At 26.9% G+C, this 21,722-nt stretch overlaps 4 protein-coding genes across 7 annotated transcripts in view; 3 read left to right on the forward strand and 1 right to left on the reverse strand.

The window, feature by feature from the left end:
* The first annotated feature begins 841 nt into the window (after positions 1 to 841).
* On the forward strand, positions 842 to 5,613 carry LOC129610435 (anoctamin-5). Its single transcript, XM_055523005.1, has 14 exons — positions 842 to 1,091; positions 1,227 to 1,489; positions 1,557 to 1,783; positions 1,860 to 2,166; positions 2,231 to 2,542; positions 2,611 to 2,762; positions 2,830 to 3,413; positions 3,474 to 3,691; positions 3,763 to 3,927; positions 4,000 to 4,425; positions 4,484 to 4,511; positions 4,629 to 5,022; positions 5,082 to 5,187; positions 5,257 to 5,613. The coding sequence occupies exons 1-14, from the start codon at positions 842 to 844 to the stop codon at positions 5,560 to 5,562; spliced, it is 3,738 nt and encodes a 1,245-aa protein (XP_055378980.1). The 3' UTR covers positions 5,563 to 5,613.
* Positions 5,614 to 7,160: 1,547 nt separating this feature from the next.
* Positions 7,161 to 8,612, forward strand: LOC129610436 (tubulin polyglutamylase complex subunit 2). Its single transcript, XM_055523006.1, has 5 exons — positions 7,161 to 7,263; positions 7,341 to 7,508; positions 7,869 to 8,068; positions 8,139 to 8,324; positions 8,387 to 8,612. The coding sequence occupies exons 1-5, from the start codon at positions 7,161 to 7,163 to the stop codon at positions 8,543 to 8,545; spliced, it is 816 nt and encodes a 271-aa protein (XP_055378981.1). The 3' UTR covers positions 8,546 to 8,612.
* Positions 8,613 to 9,233: 621 nt separating this feature from the next.
* On the reverse strand, positions 9,234 to 10,809 carry LOC129610193 (cAMP-regulated phosphoprotein 19). The gene is made up of 4 exons (XM_055522638.1): positions 10,564 to 10,809; positions 9,934 to 10,054; positions 9,757 to 9,873; positions 9,234 to 9,698 (listed from the first exon to the last, which is right to left on the reverse strand). The coding sequence occupies exons 2-4, from the start codon at positions 10,000 to 10,002 to the stop codon at positions 9,522 to 9,524; spliced, it is 363 nt and encodes a 120-aa protein (XP_055378613.1). The 5' UTR covers positions 10,003 to 10,054; positions 10,564 to 10,809; the 3' UTR covers positions 9,234 to 9,521.
* A 1,761-nt stretch (positions 10,810 to 12,570) lies between these two features.
* Positions 12,571 to 21,722, forward strand: part of LOC129610095 (copper-transporting ATPase 1) — a 36,738-nt gene continuing 27,586 nt past the window's right edge. For 3 of the 4 annotated variants that reach the window (XR_008697070.1, XM_055522449.1, XM_055522452.1), the window contains exons 1-2: positions 12,571 to 13,067; positions 13,162 to 13,219. Coding sequence is in view for 3 of the 4 variants with exons in the window: in XM_055522449.1 (XP_055378424.1) it covers positions 12,986 to 13,067; positions 13,162 to 13,219 (140 nt within the window). In the remaining variant the exon portion in view is untranslated. Of the gene's footprint in view, positions 13,068 to 13,161; positions 13,220 to 14,841; positions 15,022 to 21,722 lie in introns of those variants that run through there. The other variant, XM_055522451.1, reaches the window with a different exon arrangement.

A 21,722-nucleotide genomic window follows, 5' to 3' on the forward strand; every position in this document is an offset into this window, starting at 1 on the left:
AACTTTTTTAAAATTCCACTAGGTTTTATATATAAAAAATCAAATATTTGAAGTGTAAAAAACGAATAAACATGAAAATATACATTTGTAAATATTGTATGTGTCTGTAAATCATTTACACCCACCAAAATTTTTCTTGTTGTTCCTTATATTTAATAATAAGAATTAAGTCGTTAGAATGTTATGTTGTAGCCTCCGCAATTTTCTAATATTAGTTTAAGTTAAAGAAAATTCAGTAAAAATACAAAATTTATCTACAAACACATCTGAGATCTTGAATATTCTACAGTTTTTTAACGCTCTACCAAGTAAATATTAATTTTTTTTATATAATATCAATTTCTATATTACAAATATAACAAGAGCTTGACAGAACCTAATAAGAACTTAAGAGCTTGACAGAACCTAATAAGAGCAACTCTATGTATAAATAAGTATTCATTATCAAGGCTCTAAGTGGATTACTTTGAATTGACCAACAAGTTATGTGACTTACCTTTTGCATTACGAAACATACAGATTTGTATTGTTGTTAAATTATTGCATTTTATTAAACATCAAATTTGAAATAGTTATTTATTTAAATAATGTAATTTAATAATTTATTTATTATTATTAAGAATAATAGAAATTAAATTAATTTTAAATAATTTTGTTTTATTTTTAGAAAATTAAATACATAGTGAATTTTTGGCATAGAAAACTGGAAAAAAATTCAAAAGTGAAAATAAACTTTCTCGTGAATTTAATTCTCGTGAATAAAATTTCTCGTGAAAATAATTTATAATTAGTCTAAAAATCAGAAATTTTAATTTCTTAAAAACACTCTTCTAAACAAATAATGAGCAATAGTGATTCTGATGAAAAAAGAAATTTTTTTAAAATTTTGGAAAAATCCTCTGACGAAAATTTGTCAAATGAAGCAGATGAAATTGCTAATGAATTAAATACAACTCCTGTTGATGAAAGTCCCGAAAAATGCTTTAATAAACTTCAATGGAAAGACTCATTTGAAACTGGTTACGATGAAAATAGCATAGAACGTGATTTATATTTTAACAGTTCTGGGAGTCATCAAAATAGTTCCAGTCGTTCTACTCCCAATGATTCAATTTATAAAAATAGAAATGGAAACGATTATGAAAATTATGATGAAACAACTGATAGAAAACGTTCAAGACGAAATTCTGTCGTAACATATTTATCGGTACCAACATTACGTGAAGATAATGATACAATTAATATATCAAGAACTGCTAAAAGATTTTTTTCAAGCCCAGCTAAAGTTCATGCAGAAACTTTACCAATTTCAATAATTGGAACTGATTCAAATAGCGATAGTAATATAAATAACCAAAAACAAGATTCGCAAACACCGATTATAACAATTTTTAGCGATAATAGTAATAGTAATATGAATAAAAAATATAACAGAGCCAGACGATTTAGTCAGGATTCAGGAATTGTTACAGGGAAAATATATTCAGATGTGTGTTAATTTTAACTTTTATAATCCTTTTTCAAAAATAATATTTTTAATTCGTTGTAAATTTCAGTATAATTCTGATGGCTTGCAACAATTAAGCCAAAGTAATGATAATTTAAAAAGTGTCCAGTTCTTTCCAGATAATAAGCTTAGAATAACAGCCACCTTAAATGAGGAAGACAGTCCAATGGAGAGTCCAACAATAAACGATGTTCAGACCGAAAGATTATTCACAAATAATTCATTGCAAAATGTTGCATTATTATCTTCATCAAATGAAAATGATTCTAGCAGACGGTAAATAAAAATTGCAAATAGAATATTTTAAAAATGAATGACAAAATGAAATTATTAAGTGAAATATTTTTTACAGAAGTTCATTCAATGGTCAAACAATGACGAAAGTTTTTGGCCCAAAAGTTGGTTGTGAATTACCTGGAACTGCAATCAGTAACTTAGAACTTTTAAGAGATACTTCATCGTATGAAAAATTAGACTCGATGAGTTCGAGTTTGATTCAAGAAGAAATGAAATTTAGCGATGAAAATCTTAGTATAGGAAGAAAATTTTCAGTCGAGAAATCTGAAGATAATTTAAGCATTAGTGGAAGTTTTAATAGCAAAAAGAGTAAAATGACAATCGAAGAAGTTGCTAGACGAATAAGTAAACAAGATAAGGAGGTACAAGTGTAAAAATAACCACGTAACATATGATACACATAATAATTATTTGTTTCATCTACAGGGTTTGGATCCGGAATCCTTATATTTTAGAGATGGACGCAAAAAAATCGACATGATATTGGCGTGGGAGGAGGAAAATGAAGGTGTAATGACTGAACAGGAAGCCAAACGTCGTGAGAATCGCAAAATTTTTCAAGAAAATATGTTAAAAGAAGGATTAGAATTAGAATTAGAGGATAAATCACAATCTTTTGATGAAAAGACTTTTTTCTTAAAAATACATTTACCATGGCGGTTAGAACAACGCTATGCCGAAGTTTTGAATTTAAAATTACCAATCAAAAGATTTATTACAATTAGTGTTAAAGCATGGGTAAACAAAAACAATATACATAATACAAAAATTTTAAAGTTTTTTTAATTAAACTAATTATGTAATAGGAGGACGAAAATATTGTGGTTAGAAAATTGCAAGTTTGGACTAAATTATTATCTCCGTTGGTAAATGCATTTAAAAACCTTATAACTCAATCAGGCCCCGAAGAAGAAGCAACATTTAAAAAGGCAACAGCCGGGGGCAATCCAGAAGAACAGTAATATTCTAACGTCGCAAAAGTAAAAAAAAATGTTTTATTTTTTTTTTTGTTTTTTATAATTTAGATTTATAGTAAAAGATCGAGCTACGTCTTACACAAATGCGCAAAGAAGCTTAATGGTTTTCCAAATTTTATTACGAATGAAGTTTGACGAAACAGAGAAAATGGGTATTCGTCGACTTTTAAATGACGGTACTTATTTAGCTTGCTTCCCTCTGCATGAGGGACGCTATGATAAAAACCATTCTAAAACTGGTGCAAAATCTGATCGACGACTTTTATATTTAAATTGGGCTCGACCATCACAATGGTATAAAAAACAACCATTATGTTTAATTCGAAAATATTTTGGGGACAAGATTGCTTTGTATTTTTGTTGGCTCGGTTTTTATACAGAAATGTTAATTTATCCATCAATTATTGGAACTTTGTGTTTTTTATATGGATTAGCGTCAATGAATTCTGAAGATAATATACCAAGCAAAGAAATGTGTGATAAAACAGGAGCCGGTAATATAACTTTATGTCCTCTATGTGATAAAGCATGCAGCTATCAAAATTTACATGATTCGTGTCTTTTTGCGACACTTACATATTTATTCGACAATCCTGCAACAGTATTTTTTGCAATTTTTATGTCTTTTTGGGGTAAAAACATTAAGGTTTATTGTAGTGCTTTCTAAATTAAAATGTTTATTTACTTTTCAGCTACAACATTTTTAGAACTTTGGAAACGTAAACAATCAGTTGTCGTATGGGAATGGGATTTAGGTGATATTGATCAAGATGAAGATTATCGCCCGGAATTTGAAACAAATGCCACAACATTCCGTACGAACCCTGTAACACGGGAAAAGGAACCTTATATGTCAACTACAACTCGAGCATTTAGATTTGTTGTAACATCTACTGCGGTTTTATTTATGGTAAAATTAATAGAATAATTTTAAATATGTTTAAGGTTACAATAGGATTTATTTAAAAACACAATTTTTAGATTGCAATAGTTTTATCAGCAGTCTTGGGTACAATCATTTATCGTATATCTATATTAGCTTTGATTCATAGTGGTTCAGATTTCTTTGTCAAAAGTCATGCCAAATTATTTACATCCATTTCTGCTGCATTAATCAATTTGGTAGTTATTATGATTTTAACCAAAGTAAGTCAAGTTAAAACTAAGTAAATACATGTTTATGAAATTTTAACATTTGATTTTGTATCCGTTTGATAGTTTTACCACCGATTAGCTATACATCTGACAAATTTGGAAAATCCTAGAACTCATACAGAATATGAAGACTCCTATACATTTAAAATATTTTTCTTTGAATTTATGAATTTCTACAGCTCTTTAATTTATATAGCATTTTTTAAAGGAAGATTTTTCGACTATCCTGGTGATGATATAGCTAGACAAAGTGAGTTTTTTCGACTTAAAAATGATATTTGTGATCCAGCTGGTTGTTTATCGGAATTATGTATCCAACTGGCAATCATAATGGTTGGAAAACAGTGTTGGAATAATTTTATGGAATACTTATTCCCAAAATTTTGGAATTGGTGGCGTCAACGTCAACACAAAGCTGCAACGAAGGATGTTACTCATTTGCATATGGCTTGGGAACAAGATTATCATATGCAAGACCCGGGGAGATTAGTGAGTAAAAAGTTTTATGTTTTGTTACATTAACCTAATTTTATTACATTAATTACAGGCCTTATTTGATGAATATTTAGAAATGAGTAAGATTATTTTGGATTTTATATATATGTTATGTAAATACACACACACATACTTATGCATCTACGTATAAACATATTTTATCATTAGCGTTTTCAAACACAGAATTATTTTTTTAGTTTTACAATACGGTTTTGTAACGCTTTTTGTGGCAGCGTTCCCACTTGCCCCTTTGTTTGCTCTACTTAATAATATTGCAGAAATTCGTTTAGATGCATTTAAAATGGTAACACAAGCTCGTCGACCTTTAGCAGAACGTGTAACAGACATAGGAGCATGGTACGGAATTCTTCGAATTATAACGTATACTGCCGTGGTTTCAAATGGATTTGTAATAGCCTATACTAGTGATTTTATTCCACGAATGGTGTATAAATTAATGTATTCGGATGATAAAACACTACGTGGGTATATTTCACACAGTATGTCTTATTTCAATACAACTGATTACAAAGAAGAATGGGGAAACAAAGGTGAAAAAGATCCTGACATTTGTCGTTACCGCGGATACAGGTACATGTTTTCGAATATAATAGTAACTAAAGAATGAATAACAATTTTATCAATATTAGGGCAAACCAAACAAATCCAAATAACCCTCATGCTGATCCATACGAACTAACATCTGTGTATTGGCATGTTTTTGCAGCAAGACTTGCTTTCGTGGTTGTATTTGAAGTAAAATTTATTTATAATTTACAAATATGTTGCACATCAAAATACGTTTTTATTTTTTCTTTTAAATAGCATATAGTATTTATTGTTACTGGTTTTATGCAATTTGTAATACCCGATATACCTGCTGAAGTTAAAACACAAATACAACGGGAAACCTTATTAGCCAAAGAAGCTAAGCTACAACATGGTTTAAAAAAGGCTAGACAAGATGATGATCTACTTTCGATTTTAAAAGCTTCCACTGACGCTGGTTTCAGATCACGTGGTAGCAGTTGGGCACGCCGCTTAAGTCGTTTAGGTGACGGTCTCGAAGCCCACGTTGAAGTTTCTAAACCTAGAAGATCTGTAGAGTCGACTGTTTGGGAAGTTGCTTAGCATTAAGTTTAAAAAAAAAATAACAAACATAAAAAGACTAAAGTTAAAAAAACTGAAAATTTTGAATGTACTTTTTTAAATTTAGTCATACATACATAGAAGCTTTAGTATAGTAGCCATAAGTCATTATTATATTTGTAGCATATTTTGTTTTCTATCGAAACCTATTTTATCTATTAAGCTATGTACCTGTTAAAAACTAAGAATATACTTTAAAAGTTCAATGATATATTTCTGTGTACTTGAAAAAATAAAACAATTATTATAAACAATTAAAATATTTAAAGTAAAAATTGATTTTAAAATTTCATTATTGAGAAAATGTTAAGTGCCCCTGGTAACTAATATTACAAAAAAAAAACTCTTTATAATGGCTTTTGGGCATTGTGGCAAAATGTAATTTGAAATATTAAATTATTTATTGACAGTAACCACTTAATTTTACTCATTTTCGTCCTATATGTAGACTAAAAATAAATGTTATTTAGCAGATCACAATCAGAAAAACAAGCTCCGCTTTTTCAAAATTAATCCCAAACAAATTAACACCAATAAGATGTACTAAAGATTTAAATTATTATTATGTTAATTCCAATCATATTTGTATTACATGGCAAAGACTGTTCTTGAAGTGTTAATATAAAACTTGGAAATTATAATTTATATGAAAGATAATTGCATATTAATATTATTAATATCTGTAATATTAATATTATTAATATTAGTAATATCTGTCTCAGGGAATTTCATATGCATTGCACTTAATTTTTACTACACGATGCTATAAAATTAGTTTGCAGTTCAAAATAAATTGCGTTGTGAAAAGGGCTTTGTATATTCAATATATATTTAAATCCAAACATACATATATATAATTATGAGAAAATATCAGACTTTTTTAAAATAATAAAGGTTTCTGCAACTTAGTAGTTAAATCAAAAACAAATAAAATCAAATAAGAAAATGTGGCAGATTTGCCTTCAGCAAGGCATGAAATCAAGCTATGTACTACATTATTACAATTACTTTCATTCATATACGAGTATATTTCAAAAATTGCATACGTTTGGGATGTGCAATATATACATTCTTTGAAATAAAACGAAAAAAAATTGAAAGAGGCGTTAACATATTGCTCGAATATAAGGGTTAAATGCATAAGTTAAGAAAAATAATTATATTTTTCCATGGCATTGCATTTACCGGTTACCTTTCTGTATTTATAGAAATTTACAAAAGCTTACAGTTTTGGAAATATAACGGAACTATAACTTTTAGAGAAAGGAAGATAGGTAAATATTTTTTCTACGAAAATAAGTTCCTAGTTTAGATCTATATACATACGTATGAAATTTCATCTGTTTATCTTTAAGGGCGTAGAAGTTTTGTAAGCCTGGTCAACGGATAGACGAATGGATGGACTCAGTAAAATTAAGAAGCACTTTTTTTTAGTTTTTTTTTGTAAAAACGCCAAAAATATATTCAATTTCTTATGAGATAATTTTCTTAATTGTTACCATAGACAATAACTCTAAATGTGTATGTATGTATTTATTTAATCAATATGATTTTTTTAGTATAAAAAAAATTTAAAAAATATGTCAAAAATTTTAGCTGCTGGTACTAAAGAAAATGGCTCAAAATTGAGCCCAGAAGACGCATTTTTTGAAAACTTAACTCTTGGATTAATGAAAACCCTCTGTACTCCTTGGAAAGATATTTATAAATAAAAATAATATGATTGTGTATAATATAAATTTTTTGTTTGAACATTTCAGCAAACGTTCCAAGGATAACAAATGTTGTTATGGAGAAAAGACCACCTTGTGAAAAAGTAATGCTATCAAACTGGGAGCAACGGCATAATGTTTATTTACCAGAAGATATGAAAAAATTTTATTTATCTTGCGATGGATTTCATTTACATTGGAGTTATCAATATGCACGTAAGTGAAAATTTCACATAATGTATATTTGTATGCTAATTCGTGTAGTTCATCTCACGTAACAAAAATTAAGCAACGGACGCTACTTCTTCTTTTGTTGTTTGTCACATTTTTATGAAATTGTTATTGCTTCCCATGTGGCCAGTCTTTCATTTGAATTCTACTCACAAAACATATGAACGCGCAGTCACTACTTCTTAACTTCTTTACCTCTCACTTTTAGAGAGCGATCATTTCATTTGCGATGAGATTGACGAACATGTATTCAATTATGTATTTTTATTTTATTATTCTGAATTAATGTACTCGTATTATTCTGAATTAAAAAAGGCAATATAATTATTACAATTTACAATATAGCAAATGATATTCGACGAGTTGGATCAATTAATTGCCCTCATTTACTACAAATAACTTTGCTTAGAGAGAATGTGGATGTATTGAATAGTACTAACTCAGAAACAAACAAAAATCTACAAAATATTAATACAACACCAGGACTTATTGTGACACCAAAAACTAAAATTTTTGAACTTAATATGGTAACAGATTTGGCCAAGGTAATTTAAATTTATATTATAAATAAATATGCATATGTGTAATTCAAATGATTTTCTTTCGAACACTCAGATATGTCTGGTATATGAATCTACCGGGTTAGGTTGTGCCAAAATTTTTCTTTTAGAGCTAAACTCATATAAATGGCAATTTCTTGCAGAAACTTTTAGTGAATATATTCGAATGGCTATTGCGCATTTGGGCTTACCTTATTGGGAACTTTGCTTTTCTAGTGTTGGATTACCATCATGGACTGAGGTAAAAAAAATAATTGCATCACCTATTAAATTTTTTTAGAATTGTTAAACTTCAATTTTCAGCAATTATATTTATTGTTAGCCCCACACTTAATTGAAGAAAATGAACCAAGAAGAGGTCGTGCTATACAACCAATATCAGAGCAACCCTATCAAACTCTTGATCCAAATATATTTAAAAATAAACCGAAATGTACGAAAATTTTACCCAAGGTCAAATAATTCTCTTAAATTTTTATACACATACCTACCTACATGCTGCTAGTATAGCATAATAATAAATATTTACATTTTAAATTCATTCGCAAATGTATTATTCACACGCTTGTTCGCCAGTTTATCAACATATATAATATATAGGTATGTGAGTAAATGAGAACTTAAAATTATAAGTACATATTCGAATAAATCACGTTTGATTCTACTTTATCGGTTTGCATCTTATTTTCTGAATTTTCTTACTTATAAACTTCCTATTTAATATGTAGTTAAGATTATTTGGTTTTTAACATTTTATATTGAAAATATGTACATAATATTATTTCTTCTATTTTAGAAAATATTTATTTAATTTCTAGTTGTTTATGTAACAAATTGAATTTACTTATCCACAAACAAAAAAAAAAAAAACAGGAAGTAGCAAAATAACTTCATGATCGTAAATTTAAATTTATCTCTTATTCAGAAATGCATTGTTAATTGCTCTATGAGGTTAATTTCTTGGTAAATTTAACTTTACGATTTTTTCTCACATTAAATTTCTAATTTTATAATCATTATAATAAATTTGAGTTGACTTCATGCTTAACTTTTCCCTTAAATTAATTATTAGCTATGTTAAAATAAAATTGAGGAATGAGATAAAATTAATCAATCACTTTAAAAAATATAATGTTAAGAAAAAATATAATTGAATGTTAAAAAAATTAAAAATTTTTATGAATATTCTTTGCAAAAGTTATATTAAATATCATGATTTTTAATGTATTTAAACAAAAATTATGAAATAGTTAAACATTTTTTATGAAATACTTAATAAACACTTATTTTGTATCCTTTTTTCTTTTACTAAAAAAAAGACATTAAACCTTCAAATTGTTGTCTAAAAAAATTATAAATTGAATTTTTCTTCATATTCTTATAGTAATTAGTGTTTTTTAGAAACAATTCATAGTTCATATATTTTTTTTCGATATAATTAACTTGGAGTCTGAAATTTATTACAAGGTTGTTGAATTATTGATGTTTTCCGAATCGGCACAGTTTCAGGTGTTGGTATTGCTTCTCCTGTTGGCACTTTATTAGCAAATACTTGTTTTATACCCCCACCCTTTTGTTTAGCCATTTGATAATCACCAGAATCAAAATATTTTTGCTGAAAAAATAAAATGTTGTTAATGTGAGCGTAGAAATTATTTTGAAGTCTAAATTACTCCTTTTTGCAATCTCTTTTGTAAAAAGGCAGAGTGACCGCCAGGACCACGTAACCCAATTGGATATTTTGACTTTAATTTTTCTTCCTCAATTTTTTCTAGTTCTCTTGGATTCGTCTTAAAATAATAAAAGTAAATTATCAAATCAAAGAAAAAATTATCATACTATAGTTTTACTTCTGGTTCATCAGTTGGTGTTGTAACTGGTGAAGACACTGCAGCAGCTGCTTCTTCTATTGAACTCATTTTGTTAATTTCTGACGGTGATATTAATGTTCTGTTATAGATTTTTTTATACCTATGTGAAAATTGAAATAATAAACATTACGTCAGGAATAGTACACAATAATTCCGTAAGCAAAAATTACTTTTACAAGTTATTGAACAAAGGAATCCATTTTATATTGACTTGCTCAACAATTCAGTTGCATCTGAATTTAAGGTTGTTGAAAAAGACAAAACGCATTTTAGATTCATATGGATTTCTTTCTTAATAAACCGTTAACTTGCTATCTTGAATATAATTACATACAATAACCAATTTTTGAACTTAAGGTTAAATATGGGATACAAAAATTATTTGTTGTGCTTGACTTTGAAGTGCTTTGGAAATTTTTGAAAAATCAATTTTCAATTAGGTACATGCACATACATATGTATATACAAGGTGGTTGATTATTTAATAACAACAAAAGTTTGTCTTTGTTATTAGTAAATAGTTGGTTTAGAAGTAAAAATTTTTGCCTTTTTTATTTCTTTTCAAAAAATTTAAACTTTACCTATATTTATAGCATTGGATTAACTTACTTTTCTGTACAATGGAAATTTCCTTGACCTAAACTTTCAGATTTAACTTTGAAGGTATTTAAAGCAGGTTCTTCTAACTCGGCAATATTTTAAATATTTATTTTTGCTCTTTAACAAAAGATTTTTATATTTTAAATAAAAGCAGTACTTTTTTTTAAATTACAAAAAGGCAAATAAAATTTTGTATTTCAACTCGGCGGGCTACAACTTTTTTTAACTTCTTACGTTCGCCATCGGTGAATAATATATAACAGGGCTGTACAAAAATATTTTTTAACGTTTTTTTTTTTAGCAGGTTCTTATATATGTATTTGCAAATATTAAATGTCAAAACGATCTTTAGCACCTAGCGCATTTTACGGTTAGAAATGAAATTTGTTGACTTTTCTTAGAGTAAAAGAAATAAGTGATTTCCACCACTAAATATTGAAAATTTTATCTAATTGTATCAAGTGTCATCAAATATTATTGATATAGTCGTACATAAATATGTTTTTTTAATTATTTTTAATAAATTTGGCTTGCAAAGGTGTTCCACATTTGAATGTATATATTGAAGGGCCTGATTGTCTATCGCACTATTTTCCTCGGTAATTGAGAAGAAAGTGAGTAACTATTATATATTTGTATTATGTAATTTTCGAGTGAGAAGAATTATTCGGTATTGCGTATCTCTTTTTTTTTTCTCACTTTGATTTTGGAAGTGATACGTTCATTCGATAATTTGAAAAGACGTGCAAAAATCCAATTCAAAATATGAGTTTTATTATTGGAAAAATGAAACAAACACGGAGAGTTCTGATTCGAAAATGAATAAAAAAAGCGAGATACACGATTAGTCTGTATATAAGAATAACATACTTAGTTACAAATGATCAAATCATTAATAAAATATGAGCATGTTGTAGATATTGGATAAACTACATTGACGTCAGGCATACAAAACACTCAATTAATTTAAAAATTCAATAGAGAAACCGTTTTAATTAGTACCATTTCAAGTGATTTTATCATAGCTGTAGTAGACTTTAACTTCACCAATTCTAACTAATTAAAGAACTCTAACAAATTCGATTTAATTTAGCATTGCTCATATATTCTGATATAAAATAAAATGTTGAATTGTGGAAATAAATTCTATGAATCAATGCAGTTTTTAATTAAGAGTTTGAACCAGTGGGAATGACAGGAAAATTTTATTGAAAATCTCCATAATATACAACTTTACTTTCACCTTAAAAATTTAACTATGCGCAATGTACGAAACGTAATTAATTCTAAAAAGTTATATCGGGAGTGATCATTTAATAAGTACTTAATAAATTAACAAAAGCTTTAACGTCATCTCTATTTTGATTCGGTGTATTATTTGTATTTCGACATATGCACTGTTTCAGCCTCTCCAGCTTTTCGTCGCGTAATTTCAAAACTTTGGTTCTGCAATTTTGGCGAAGAATATTGTACACTGCTTTTTACGTCTTTAAGGTGAATCTATTGGTTCGTCGGTTTTGAGTTGATCTATTTAAACGATCTATTTATAACGATTTTTTTACTTGATGGTTCACTTTTTCGTTTGAGAAAGGGCTGAGGCTTTTTTATGTTTTGATACGTTTATTACTTTTTTTACAAGAATAATATGTAATTGAAGTGGTTAAGTATAAACTAAATTTGATGTTATAGAAAAGCCACCGCACTAACTTTGAAGTTTTTTCAACTTTTCGAGAGAGTGATAAAAATAAAAAGAATGTCAAAAATATAAATTTCATAAAAAATACATCAGTTTCTTGCTAAACTGACGAACCAATAAACTCAGTTTTAGCAAATGAAATCAAACTAGCTTTTCTTTGAAAAAAAATTATTTATTAATGTTTATAAAAAATTCCGCTAGGGAATTTAAGCCCCTGTTATAAAAACCAATCAATAACAAATAATCATATGATGGATTTGACAATATGACATACGTCACCCTATAAAGATGTTATGTTTAATCAAAACAAAAGGCGAAAAACGAAAAGAAGAATACAAAAATGAAACGAAAGTATTAAGAAGAAAAATAAAAAGTTTTTAAATTTTTTTTTTAAAATAAAAACAAAATTTTTTAGAAATTGCTGCAATTTATAATAAATTTTTTCGGTTCTTATTCTAAATAATTGTAATTAGCTTATCAATAAGTTCAAAATTTACACATACAATATGAATTGCAATTGTGGGCGAGAATATCTTACCGTCTTTTTGTAATTCAGTACATTGGTATGACTCGACGGGTTATCAAAATTTATGCGTGAATACTATATACAAAAAAAATTGTAATAATTCGAATGGTGCATATTTTAATAATTTTGGTACATAAATGCTTAATTTAAATTATATTCAAATTAACACAAAAATAAAAATTATTTTGTTGATTTTATAATATTAAAAGATGGCTAATATAGACGAAATCGCCATAAATAGCTTAAAAAATGAAAATACTTTTGATATGAGTTCAGAGTTGCAAGAAATGGGTAGGTGGATATTGAATTTTTATTTTATTGTTTGTATATGATATTTTTTCATATTAAGTTCTTACAATACTTCTTTGTTGGATTATTCTTTTAGATAGTGCTTCTAAAATCGATCAAGGATGTTCTGATGATAATAATTTGAGTACAGAAAGGTGAGTGATATTTGCGTTGATATTAAAATTTCTCGTGATTATTGTTATATCTTTGTGTTATCTCGATTTTAGTTTTCATAAAAAAAAATTTCTTTGTTCTTAGAAAATTATTAAAATGTTAATTTCGGAGTTAGCACAATAAAGATTTTTTGGTAAAGCCTAGTACTTACCCTAAGTAAGTTCCTGTACTGTCTCTTTAATTTTTTATAAAATTTTATAGATTTAAGAGATTGTTATTGGATATAAAGAAAGGATGCAAATTTCAATTTCAGAAAATTATTTAAGAGTAAACGTTACCCAGTAGAAATTTTATATTTAAAACGCTTGGTACATATATCGTATTACTTTGGACGACAAGATCTATTAAAAAATCCATATTTTCTTTTATATACATATATATGTTTTATCTGGCGTTTTTTTATAAATCATAGCGAAAAAAAGAGTATCTTATTGGAAAACTAATAATAATAAAAAATACGTCGCTTTTTAAATTAATTCGAACAAAATTGTTAACAATTATATTAGTAAAAACTAGGTAATTTTCTATTCTGCTATTCTGCAAAATCTTACAGATCTAAATTCTACATATCCAAATTAATGGCTTTCTAGTAGATCTTATCATTTAACTTCGGCTTTGCTTGCTTAGAGAGAAATAAACGATGTGCAACTGGCAATCTAACATAGACTCGTGATGTGTCAGTATATTAAAATCCGTATATCAAATGCAAAGATTTGCTAATACTTTATGAATGTGTTTAATACTCACACGTATAAATGCAAAAGGAAATATTAAAATAAAAACGAATTTCAGTTTAGTTGGTTATTAGACGTGGTTTTGAACACAACTTAAATAAATTTTAAACTTAATTATACTTTTATTTTCGTGCTCATATTTTTTTTTAAATTTTTTAATTATTTAATATTAAATTGTTTGCGGTTATCTAAGCAATTTAATTTTTTTTTATGAAATATTTTTTTGATTAAAAAAAAGCAATTTGCAAATAAACTAATTAAAAGTTTTCTTAAAATTCAAAGTATTGTGCTCGGTGTAATCATAAATGAGATGTGGTAACTATCAAATTTTAAAACAAAAAATATATCTTATACCGAATATAAAATCTTATATCGAATATAAGATTCAAATCCAAATCAGATCAATTATGATTTTAATTTTTCTATTATGTGTTTCATAATTTGATATCATCACACTGATGCTATATAATTAGAGGTTGTTCTCAAGAATGTTTCTAAGCCAAAGAAAATAGTGTTTTTGCAATTTTTAATTTGTGGAAATTTAAAAAAATACTGATTTTTGCAGTTAACATTTTTGTTGTTTAGGTTTACAAAGCATTATTCTCCAAATTTAAAATGAATTTTGGATTAGATTTTGCATATATTTGAGTAATATTCGAAAATTACAGAAATAACTAATTATTTTGTTTTTATAAATTAGTTATCCGGAGAATACATAATATTATAATTTTTCAAAAAAATTTTATATGTAACAAGTTAATACACTATTGTTATAAAATCTACTTACTTTTAACACTACTGATTAATTTAAGTGATCTGAAAAAAATGATGCTATTTCATACAATTTTTATTTGAAACTTTTCAATCTTTAAAATAACATTTGAAGTTTTTTAATTATTTAAAATTATTTAAAAATAGTGTAAATTATTAAAAATGTCATTCTTTAATAAAACGTTAAAAAAGAAATTAAGCCCAGCAAATGTTGGATATTTGCCATTGAATAAAGATGGATATGATAACAGCGATATGACGATATTACAAAACCAAAGGTAAATATTTATAGTATTAAAATACGTAGTCAAGTTATTAAAAAAATGTTGAAATTCTTTGTTTGATAAAGTGATTTCATTATCAACTCTTAATATTTATTTTGCGGTATTAATTAAAAGAATTTTTTTTCAACTTTCTAAACGCTATTAGGTGTCTTAGGGGTAAATTTTTTGATAACTTTTGTTTTTCGAAATCTGTAAGTGTTTTGAGTGGCTCTTATCTTTTTTTTTATGGAAATTCTAAAAAAAAGTACACTTTTATAAAAATTTAATTTTAGTGTTTTATTAACACATTCTGTGCCAAATTAAGTGTTTTAGAATCCTACATTTAAATGTAAAGTAATTTTAAATATTTTAATACTACGAAAACTATATACATATATAGACAAATTGCAATGCAAGAAATTTTTAGGAATAATTAAATTTAGAATTTTAATTTAGGTAAAGATAGGAATATGCTCTTCTGAGTCAACCAGTCAATTCAAATAATAAGAGAAAAATTAAATAAAATATGTATCGAAAATAAAAATGATTTAAATGAAGTGAAACATATTATCTATGTTGTTGGTTTTGTAATTCTAAAGTTATTTGCTGTTTTTTACTTAATTTGATACTTATTTCATTTTTTGGTCTTTTACTGTTATATTCAAAAATAAAATTGAAAAACAAATAAATTAGTGATTTAGCACAAAGAAAACCGGTTAAAACTTTATCCTACAATTAAATTTTAATAAAAAATGTCCTGAATGAAAAAAGAATATAAATATTTGTATAATGTTGATAAATTTTTTATCACTTATAAAAAATTTGTAAAAGAAAAATGTAAAAAGAAATATGTAAATTTTTAAGGTTCTTTAACCTTTTTCGTCAGTGAAAGGTTAAAAATTAATTTATTCGATATAAGTTTTCTTTTTTAAGTTACGAACACGTGTAATAAAAAAATTTCAGTTGTGCCTTAACTTTGCAACAATTTTTATTTGTAATATTAAGGCAGCTCTCTTATTATTTTGAAGTAAATTTTTTAGTCTGATAGAATATGATTACATATATGTATTTTAATGGTAGTTATTAGAAATGAGAAAAAGATTGTATGTTGTAATTTTTATTGTATAAGTGGTAAATTTAATAGTTTGTGAAAATAAAATCTTTATAGTCCCATCAGGAAAGAAATTTTGAGAAAAAAGTGTAAGTTTTGCTATGAAATAATGAAAATTAAAAAAATTTAACAAAAAAGAAGAGTTTCTTAATAATCACGTTTTTTTGGGGAAAAATTGTTTTCTTAAATTATATAATAAAATTTATAAAAATAAAAAAAAATGTTCCTCTCCAACAACTGAATGACGGGAAATAATGATACACTGTATAACTCATTCAGTTATATTGTAATAATACCATATGGCAATAATACCCCTTCTCCAATTGACATTTAATTCATCTTGGAAGGTTCACCGACTTGGATAATAAAAGCTATTGTATATTTCCTTTGAAGTTATAATACATCACAGTATATTATTCGATTTCCCTTTTTTAGGCTATTTATGGCTATGAAATTTTTAATCATTTAATATCACAAATTCGAAATTTCATCAGATACTTTTGATAGATCCTTGTATATATATTTTGATATTTTTGGTAATAACAAGTTTTGTAATAGTAACTCGTAATATTGAGTACGCACAAGAGTGCTCTTTTATAAGCAAATGTCATAAAGCCTTAAATCTCATGATCAAATACAATTTCTGCATATATTATAAAGGCATAAACCTCATAGCAAAAGCACTTAAATTGACCAAAAAATATTTTGTGCGCACATTCTTAAAAAACATTTTCAAATTTCTTAATTACCAAATAGCTTACAATAAAGAAATATCAGAAAATAAAAAAAAGATCTTAAGTAAGGCAAAGGCTTATTGTCTTCAGTAGTACTTTAAAAAAACTTCAAAATGTTCAAACAAATTTCACTTTTATTATGGAATAAAACTCTGTTTTTCGCATTTTCTTGTTTCTATATAATTTTTTTATACATTGTAACTTGCAGCAATAACTGGCATTGATATACATATTTACATACTTTCGAGGTCATTTATTAAAATTTTATTTTATTGCTACGAAATTATATTATTTATTTTTGTTTTTATTAATGGGGGAAAAATTATAATTTTTCGATACGTTTTGTTTTTTTCCCACTTTATACACATTAATTGTGCAGAAAACATATTTTTTGTTCCGGAATTGTTTAACTTTCTTTTGAAATGGTTCAGTGCCATAGTGCTAAAAAATTGTAACTACAATAAGTACCTACTTACATTTCATGTTATAGTGTATGTATGTACTATGTAGGCTTAAAAATTTTAAAGTTAAATTTTAAGTTTAATCTTTGGAATGATATTACCAGAATGAACAATAAAAACTCTAGTTTTGTTAGCGAAGCTGCGCCTTTCTATGTATCGTAATAAAAATAGGCTGATATTTCCTCTAATCTCATGCCATCCAGAAAGTACTCACATTGTCATTCAACTAAACTGTCAAAACTACTAGAGACTAATTTCCGTAGAACAAAATTTTTACCTATCTCCCTCCCTCTAGAAGTTATACCCCTCTAAAACCCTAAAAATGGCATTTTTTAACTATTTGTTGCAATGAAACCATAAGCATTTTTGAAATTTTGCAAACGCAGAAAGGCAGCGGTTTGCTTCCCCTAGCGCGATATACTATATTTAAATTTTAGAAAAACAAAATGTCCGTTTAAATTCACCGTTTTCTAAAGTCTTTTTCTTCCAAATTTTTGATTTCGTTTTTCTTCTAGACCCGAGCCTGTAGAAGCCTGAAGAAGCTTTAGAGGCTTTTAGACATAAACAAATAGTTCATTTCGTTGGAAGAAAATTTTTTTCCATCTCCACCCCCTCACAAGTTATCGCCTCTTGAAATTTGAAAACTTTGAATTTTTGACACCTTATATTCCCGAAACCGCAAGCCTTTTCAAATTTCTATAAACACAAAAAGCTAACGGTAAATTCCATGACATTAAAAAACATAATTATTTTTCTTAACTCACACAATCAACCCTTAAAATCGAGCATTACGTTAACCCCGTTAACGTTATGCTCGATAACGTTAATATACGTTATATAAATTTTTGCTTTATTTCAAAGACTGCATAAATCGTCCATCCTGAATATATGCAATCCTAGAAATAGTTTTGTATATGAATGAAAATAATTTTAATAGTGTGATAGGTATACATAGACTTTATTTGAAAGCAGAAGTTTCACTAGTTGAAAGGAAAAGTGCTACAATATAAACCATTGGTTTGATCCAACTTTATTTAAAACTATTTCAGAAATCTGCAAGTGCAATATAAATTTCACAACATTTACAGAAGATAAAAAAAGAACATTTATTATGTATTCCAGTTAGTGAATATTTTGAATGTATTAGTACCAATGTATATGACAATATACAATAAATTGTATATCATGCAAACATATGTTTTAGTGTTCATAAATTTTAAATTATTATTATGTTTGTGGTCCAGTATGAAATGCAAAACTAATAAATTTGTTGATAATGTCCAACCGCAATATATTTAGCATATTTAAGCACCTAATTTTTTGTTCTTATTTTTTCTTTATGCTAAAAGACAAATGCTGGCATTAGCTTTACAAATGATATTTAAAAGTATTTGAAAAGCTTCGAAATACAATGAAATAAACTATAGTAAATATTATCGTTGTTAGCATTTTTCCAAAAATTTTTTGAAAAAAAGTGCTCATTGGTTTCCTTTTGTCCATCCGTTCGTCCGTTTGTTTATATGTTTACAAAACTTTTACATCCTTGAAGATAAAAAGATGAAATTTCATACGTATACTTTAAATTATTTTCATAGAAGAAAATTTTTACCTACTTCCCCCTGTAGGAGATAAGAGTTTTGCTGTAACCGCCCAAAACAATATTTTTAAGTGTTTATTGTAGCGAAACCGTAATCATTATTCAAATTTTATAGACACAGAAATGTAGTCAAAAACAAAAACAAAAACAAAATGGCCGTTTAACAAATGGAACTTTAAAAAAAAAATTTACTGTTGTCTAAAATCCGTTTTTTCAAAATTTTTGATATCGTTTTTCTTTTAAAACGCAAATTGTAGGGGTCTAATTTTGGCAGCTTTTAGACACTAATAAATGGTCCATTTCGTTAGAAGAAATTATTTTTCCACCCGCTCTCAAGTTATCGCCTCTCGAAATATGTAAAATTTGAATTTTTGTCATCTTATATTTCCGAAACGCAATAATATGACGCAATGAAAGTGGGGCATGACTATGATAGCATGCACTAGCCGTATGCTAATTTTAGAAGGGAACAAAAGGAAAAAAATATTTCCGAAATTGCAAATTTTTGCAAATATCTATAAAAACAGAAAGCTAGTGGTAAACGCCATGCTATTAAAAAATATAATTATTTTACTTAGCTCACGCAATTAAACCTTAAATGTTACTACCTCGTTAGACGCAATTAAACCTTAAACGTTACTACTTCGAGCCTTATGTTACTACCTCGTTAGATTTTTTTGTTTAATTTTAAATATTGCATACATGGTTCATTCTAAATGTATGCAGTCTTTGAAATATATTCGTATATGAATGAAGGTAATTTTAATAATGTTATTTATAGTATATAGATTGTTTTTAAACTCAGGGTTTTTCAGTTGTTGAAGGGAAAAGTGCTACATTTCAAACCATCGTTTTGACCCAAGTTATATATACTATAACTTGTATAAATATAATAATTATTATATTTACATTTATTTATTAATATGTACTAGGTTTATCTTTTCGTTTATAAGCAATTTTAACGACAGTATCAGTTTCAAATAAATATTCTAATAAAAATACAATGATTGCATTTGAAAGTTCCTCCGTTTCTTATGATTTTATTTTACTTGTATTTGTTATCAATTATATGTATACTTGACATTGAAAAATATAAATTTTTATACATGTAAACACTATTCAGGAATATTTGAGAACCTTTATTAAATTTCCTATTTATATGCTAATGTTATGCACGTAAAGATAATGAAAATATGTATGAATGTATTAATTTATAGTACCCAGTAAATCATAATATGTTTTTTAGAAATTTAAAATTCGGTAGAACTTCGAATCGTAGTTTTGAAAAACTACTTTTTATCGAAAGTAATTTTAGTAATACATAATATTTTATATTCTTTCTTTAATCTTTATAAAAATAAGCATATTTCTGTTAAGCAGCTTAACACAGTATTTGGGCAAAATTTCTTATTCATAAATTATAAAAATCTTTAAAATAGAAAATAATAAATTTACTAAAATTAGAGTAATGTAAAAGACAAATTTGATAGTTTATTCGAGATTTGGAAAAAAATAAGATAAATAATTTATCTTAGCAATAGGTCCTGGGTATTCATGAAAGGATCCTAAGAATGACTAATACTGTAACATCAAATAAGCTAAATCCTGGTGTTACATACTCTCCTTCCAAAATAGCTTCCAAATTTACATAATATTATATAGATAAAAGATTTAAGAAAGGAATGAAAACTAAAGAAGTTAACAATAATACAACGCAAAGACCTAAAGAAATTGACAACAACGACCAATTGACGAATTGGTACGTGGAACGCTAATGGCGCTTTAAATAAAAAGCGTGAAATGAAAGTTTCTCTTAGAGCTAAAAATATTGAAAACCATTCCAGAGAGGGGAATTATATTTTAGTGAAGGAAACCATAAGGCATAATGAAAAATCAAAAATAGAGACGCAGAAACCAACCAGAACTTTATTGTTGGTTCAGTATATCGCCACAATATTGGTAATATAAAAAAGAATATTTTTAGGGACCTCATATGCGTGGGTGGAAATATTGTCTATAATGCCAAACATGCGGATTGGGACCCTAGATTGATCTAAACTAGAAATAGAGAATAAAGGAAAAATATTCGGGGGTTGGAATTTGGCTATCATTCCACTGGTAGTCCGATGGCCTACGGATCTTATTGATTTTCTTATATTTAAACTGGAGTTCGGTTAATATTTTTAATTTGGAAGATGATATTAATTTGATTTCCGATCACTCTGCTGTCATATCAACCCTTAGTGAGAAAATAGCTAACAAACGGAGCGGGCGCATTTTAGTCAACAAAACTACAGATTGGATAGGCTTCAAACATGTTGTCACTAGAAATGCAAAACTAAATACTGAACTGTAGACTAGAGTTCTGAAATGGAGAGTTTTACTAAATTGATACAAAAAGCACCCTGGAAAAATACAAGATTTTCTAAATTCAAACATGTATCAAGTAATAATCCTAAGGCTATAACTGATTTATTAGTACAAAAAAAAGGCTAGACGTAAATAGCAAGATTGCGCACTTAAACAAAAACACTCAAAAAAATAGAAAATTTTAAATCAGTATAAAGCAATAAGGATAAAGCAACCAAATGAATACAATGTTTGTTTAGCAGGAGATTTTATTGTGGATAAAAGCGCTATGACTTTATTTACACGCTCTATTTAAGTAATTTGCCAAGCAATAAAGTCGCTTAAATCGAATTAGAACCCAGCTTTTATCTTATTACACCTAAGATATTAAGAGAATTGTCAAAAAAGCCATTAACATTTTTGAAAAAAGTGATAAATTCAGCAGTGAACCTGAGGTATGTTTC

The sequence above is a fragment of the Condylostylus longicornis genome, unplaced genomic scaffold (assembly GCF_029603195.1).
Source record: "Condylostylus longicornis isolate FDR11 unplaced genomic scaffold, ASM2960319v2 ptg000044l, whole genome shotgun sequence".
Taxonomy (NCBI): domain Eukaryota; kingdom Metazoa; phylum Arthropoda; class Insecta; order Diptera; family Dolichopodidae; genus Condylostylus; species Condylostylus longicornis.